We start from the raw sequence: 6,073 nt of genomic DNA on the forward strand, positions 1-6,073 counted from the left end.
CTGCCAATCAATAGAACATCAGTGCTTCTAAACAACTGGCACGTGACTTCCAGTTAGCTTGTTTATGCTCTCATCCATAATTCCAGCCACTACCTGTGGCTAATCGTGACACATTTGTTTGTTTTTTCATCCTCCGCTGTTCATACCAGTTTAACCTGTTTACATCTGCAAATCAAGCATCCCTAATATTAAAGGTGCCCTCGGGAGTTTCACAAACTCATTGTGTCTTTCCTTAAACTCGAACATACGGTATGTAGTGAATGCATTTCCTTCCTCGTGAATCATTTGCAGAGCCAATTTTTTAAATATTTTAAATCCTGCATTGTTTGCGTCTACGTTCGCTTGCTAGCAGTCTTCTTCTTCACTGCCTTTGTCGGCGCATCGCAGCATTTGTTGGCATGTTACTTCCACCAACAGTTGATCAGTGGAACGCAGGATGTGAATTGTGTCTGTGTTCCCACGTACGTTGTCATGTGCAATAGAAACAAAACAGGGGCCCGCTTATAAACACAATGCTCCATAGTGCTACTAGTGGTCAGAAACTCCATAGGTTAGCTTTAGTGCAGATCAAGCCTGATAATCAGACTGAATTACCATTTTATTTTGCTTTATCATTTGTCCCTTCCAATAAAGGCAAAAAGCCCCAAAATAGCACTAAAAAACCAAAAACGAACAACAACTGTGGGAAAGGGGTCAATGCAAACATAGAAGTAGAATATCTATCTTAGGTTTGCTAACATTAGCTAATACTAACCACCAATTTTTAACGCAGTTGCACCTCACCTTGCTGATACCTCTAATCAAATGGTCTGAGGACATGGAAACATCTTGTGGACTCAATGGGCTAAATTCAAATCTGATCTATGGAGAAGAAATCATGCAGATATACATAGGTGAATATAATCGTTAGTTCAGACCCAATTTTGTTCTGTTTGGCTTTCCAACTGTGATGAGCTGCATTCATGTCCTACGCTTGAGTTTTAAGGTTTTTCTCTAAGTGGATTACATTCTTAATCCTACAGAAATGTGCAGGAGTCTTAGTCCCTTTACGCCAGCCCGCCACTTCTTCAACCCTTTCGCTATCGGTGTGTCAGCCCATCTTCCTCTATCATTCCCAGCCGCTGTGTTTTCAACTGCACATTATCTGAACCCGACTGCTGCGTAACTGTTGGTTATTCCAGTGCAGCAGATCTGTCAGTTCTGGTCCAGTGGAAGCGTGTACGGTTCAGGTGTCTGACCCCGGATCTGCCTCAACGCCTCCCAGCTGAGAGGTCCGGCATGGCTGGGCCGGCACTCATGCAGTGATAATGATGTGTGTGCGTTGTCGTAATTGGATGTGATGGGTTGTAACTATTGAAGTGATATTTCGCAACATTTTTATTTATTCATGTTGACTCTTCTGGGTCTGACTGTCTTCAGCTTGTGTTTGCTGTTCTAAACTCTCCGATATCACCACCTGCACGAGCTCAAACTGGATCTACAGAAGATCCAAGGGAGATGTCACAATCCCACCCACGCGGTTTGATTGACAGGCGATTTCTGGGATGAGACAATAAAAAAAAAAAATCGGACTTCCCAGATTTGGGTAAAGACCGCTTTACCCAAACAGAAACATTTACAGTGCAAGATGCTAAAAACACAGACGAAAATCAATCCGTCCTGTTCAAATGAGCGAGTGATCAATGTGTGAAGGAGTCACTGCTCATCTGGGCGTGTGTGTGTGTGTGTGTGTGTGTGTGTGTGTGTGTTGTGTTGTGTTGAGAGAGAGAGTGTGTGTGACTCACGCAGGTGCGCAGGCAGCCTGGCAGGCTCGTCCTCCATTCGGCTGGCTGGCCTCGCGGCGGGAGCATGGACGGGGGAGGAAGTGGAGTTTGGCAGCGGGTTCGCGGAAGGACTGAAAGAGCTCCTCTCCTGCTATGAATAGACACAGAGACACAAAGCATGGCTCACAAAGCTCCAAGACGCACCAGCCCTGAACCCAAACAGCCCCACGCCAACTCGCCCTCACCTCGCCGTGCACCCACAACATCGGCTTGCCTTGGTCTCATCTACCCAGAGGAGTGTCTACTTCTAATAAACTGTCGGGCTGTGAAGACATATTCTGGGAAGGCAAATATCTAGAATGCCATGCATGCTTTGGCAAGTGTTTTTTTAAAGTCCTAAACTAACCAGGGCTGTTTGTGAAGGCGGCAATCTCGCGACGTCTTCAAAGCGCGTTAGTGGCACAGGAACAACACAGCTGGAATTCATCAATCATCAATCGTTTGCTTTATAAAATGTCTACTAAAAAAAAAAAAACATTTCTATCACAATTTCCAAGAATTTGATGTCTTTTAGTCAAAACATTTAAAAAATAAATAAATTACAATATGGAATTTGTAATGGAACCAGCAAATATTTGACATCCTCGCTCGATACACGAAACATTTCCTCTATAATGCTTGTTTTTGGTGATGTTTTGGCAGTCAACTAATCAATACATCTACTAATCTCTTCAGCACTAATCAAGTAATTACCATACACACTAGGCACACTGGTGACGACTGGCAGATCTCCATTATTGTTCAAATGAATCGATTCATCTCTAAAATATCGGAATACGCCAATCATTAGTTTGAGGTGTGAGTTGGGATTGGCTCCAGCCGCTCGCGAGCCTCCACAGGATGAGATAGTATAGCTAACGGATGGACGGACTTCAGATTGATTGATTAGTTTGACCGACGGTCCAAAACTCCCTGAATGTCATATTTACAATAATATCACAGAGACACAGCTAATGCTTTAAATTTGAAAAAAATGGATCATTGCTCTCACTGTTAATTTGTTGCTGCCTGATTAATTGATTTTTCGACTGATCTACGATGAAGCTGAAATGATTAGTCGTTTAATCAGTTAGTTGATTGACAGATTCACATAATTAACAGATAATGAAAATAATTGCAAGCTGCAGCCAAATAAACATAGTTTAGCGAGGGGAAATCACCCAATTCTCTTTTGAAGTCAATAGTGATCGTAATGAGGGTCATTTTTAATATCGTCGTGGAAAACATCATATTTTTGAAGTTGTTCCTTCCAGTTGTTTCAGTTCTGTCTACGAAGGCTTTGAGATTATAAAAGTCTGTATATTGGTCCCTTTTCTTAAGGCTCAGTACAGGACAGATGTGTTGGCAACAACTGGTAGTAATTGTAGCACTTTATTAATTCCAGTTTTCCCAACTTTCTTTGCCACAGACGCACCTGAAGCAATGCCAGTAACGTCTCCAGACAGAACTGAGGGTATTCAGGTGAGCGCGTTGGATGTTTTGTAGAACATAACCCTTCAGCTGAGAAGTGTTCCCGTGTGAAATGAGAAAGTATTTTATCAAACCAAATGTCAAGATTTGCTGCCTCTCTCTGTTCTATGTGAGTCTGAATTAGATATATTTGGATTTTAGACAGTTTAATCAGACAAATCCAGCTATTCTAATATATCACCATGGGCTCTGGGACATTGTATTGGGCATTTCTTTACTATATATTATATATATTTAAAAAAAATCAATTATTGAGGAAATAATAAGCACATTTTTCCAGAATGAAAACAGATGTTAGTTGCAGCCCTCTGCGGGACACTGCGATTTTAGGCACTCTAGCTCTTCTGTTGTACAGCGCACTTACTGAATCTAGGTTAAGGTATGAGGTTTTCCAGTTTGTGGTCATTCTCTGTTGACTGGTTTCCTTTCCTGCAAATGAGAGCTGAGCATGAAGCCACTTTAGTTTCTTGAGGAAATGAAGTTTAGTTTTTTTTGCCATTTCTCCCCCCAGTTTCAGCCTGCTGTCACCACCCAGCCTCTCTGAGACCTGCACACCAACTGCATGCACCAGGAATTTCCTGTGGAAGCCAAGCAATAATCTTTAAGTCTTGTATTTCCTCCTCTCTAGAGGCGAAGGCTTCTCTACCCCCGCTTGATGTCCACTCTAAAAATTCATAAAAAAAGGTCAGGCCAGTGGCGAGGCGGCGGGGGCCAGTCAGGACAAAGCTTGCGATGAAGACGCTGCGGATAAAAGGAAAAAAAAAAGGGGGGTTTGTGACAGAAGCGGGCCGCGGTGTGAAGGTGAGGGCGAGTCCTGTCAACCGGCAGCTGTGGTGGAAAACTTCTCAGAGCGAAGTGCTGATCGTTCTTCAGCATGCAACTGCACTGTCGAGCGGTGACATCAGACTCCGTAATGAGACGACATCCCTCACAAACAAAACGCCATGTTTCACTTCATGTCACTGAGCAGCTTGCATATGTTTTTGGTTATTTCAGGCTGACTGTGACATCCCAAATAACATTTCTGGTCTGGGATTTTCCTATGAGGGCTGCAGCTAATGATTAACCTGTCCATTTCTTTTTGGAATTAATGAAATGTCAAAATAGAAAGTTCTGGGAGCCCATGGTGACATCTTTAAATATCTAAAAGCAGATTGCTATCTGAAAACAGCAGAAAACACACAAAAGCACGTTTGAGAACCAGTGAATATTTGCCTGTTGATTACCAAGTGGAAACAATCCATTGATTATAAATCAATTTTTCAGCCCTAATGGCAAGTCTGTGCCGATCATTGCTGATTATAATCCCTCAGGATTTTCCATTTTCGTAGGGCTGCAACTGTGGATTATTCTCATTACTGATTAATGAAGGGTTGATCATTCAGATTACAAACACCATGTCACATGCCACCACAAGCACAGAGTGTCTTCAGGTGGTTTACACCTGACCAGGAGCCACAAAAGCCCAAATATTCACTTAATAATTCAAAATGTAAAAGTAAAGCCGCAACTAAGGATTATTTTCCTTATTGATGAATGTATAGAATTTATTTTTTGGTTAATCAATTAGTCAGTTAGTATATAACATGTCACAGAAATGTGAAAAGGACTAGTTTTATAGGGTCCATAGGTTTGTTTTCAAATGTGCTGTTTAGTCTGACAGCCCCCGAATAATCCAAAAAACAGAGAAAAGCACCACATCCTCACATCTGGAAGCAGGAATTAGGAAAATGTTAGGCATTTTTCCCCTCATTAACTGACAATGAATCACCCCAAAACAGTTGTCCATTCATTTTTTTGTTTGTTGTTGTTGTTGTTGTTAAATCAGAGACTCCCTCTCCCACCATAATATCCCTTCCACGCGTTACAGGCCTGTGTAACAGTGAGTTTAACAGCTCCTCTGGGTGCCCACTGTTTGGTGGTGACTGCACGACAATCCTTTTGATGATGCTCCACGTACACTGCCCACCTTTCTAGAAACGCGCTGCGTGGAGGTTTACAACACGTTCGCCCACCGGCTTTAATCACTTTTTATTTTTTTGGTTTTATTTTATTTTTTTATGCCGGGCGGTAAATCAAACGTTTCTCGTGTCACAGACAGTCACGACTTCTTCCCATCATCAGCGGAGTGGAGGCGAAGTGAGAGCGTGGACCGCGAGCAACAGATGACTGGCAAAACAAACGCGCCTCAAACTGAATGGCGCTACAGCGGCTCGTGCTGCCCGACACACACGTCTGGAGGAGAGGTGATACTGTGCTATTCTTCACATATATATGCTTTATATATTTATATACCACAGCCACACTGTGAGGGATTCAAAGCTTAGAGTGCAAAGTGTCCGCCGAGGGCAAACAAAGAGGAGAAAACGAGCCCGGCTGTGTTACCTTGTTCGCAGCGGAGGAGGATTCAGACATTATCTCCCGTCAACTTCTCTCCTTCTCCTTCCACTTTTCCGTTGGGCTCTCCGCTTTATCTCCTTTTCTTTCCTACGGAGACCCGCACAGCGGCTGCAGGAGGAGGAGAAGAAGCAGCAGTCCGACTGCTCGGCGGCTTGTTGTTGTGGGAGAAGTTGGTTTTTTTCATGTAGCCCCGCTTTTCCCTCTCTATCTGCTGGCCGGGTCCATAGCGCGGCTGTCGGTGTGAAAACTTCTTTTGTCTGCGTGTGTTTTCCCTTCATATGTCGGCAGCGTGCTGGTTAATAATCCCTTCCTGGAAGAGCAAGACTAAAGACACTCTCTCTCTTTCTCGCTCTCTTTTGCTCTCTCGCTCGCTCTCTCTC

At 43.3% G+C, this 6,073-nt stretch overlaps 1 protein-coding gene across 2 annotated transcripts in view; it reads right to left on the reverse strand.

The window, feature by feature from the left end:
- etv6 (ETS variant transcription factor 6) overlaps positions 1-6,067 on the reverse strand; it is a 26,272-nt gene extending 20,205 nt beyond the window's left edge. The window contains exons 1-2 of one of the 2 annotated variants that reach the window (XM_035678118.1): positions 5,679-6,067; positions 1,785-1,911 (exon numbers count right to left, since the gene is read on the reverse strand). In XM_035678118.1, coding sequence (XP_035534011.1) covers positions 1,785-1,911; positions 5,679-5,708 — 157 coding nt within the window. In that variant the 5' untranslated portion in view covers positions 5,709-6,067. Of the gene's footprint in view, positions 1-1,784; positions 1,915-5,678 lie in introns of both variants that reach the window. The other variant, XM_035678109.1, reaches the window with a different exon arrangement.
- Between the last annotated feature and the right edge of the window lie 6 nt (positions 6,068-6,073).

Source organism: Morone saxatilis, unplaced genomic scaffold, assembly GCF_004916995.1.
Source record: "Morone saxatilis isolate NCDOM2014 unplaced genomic scaffold, NCSU_SB_2.0 Contig10, whole genome shotgun sequence".
NCBI classification, from domain to species: Eukaryota; Metazoa; Chordata; class Actinopteri; family Moronidae; genus Morone; species Morone saxatilis.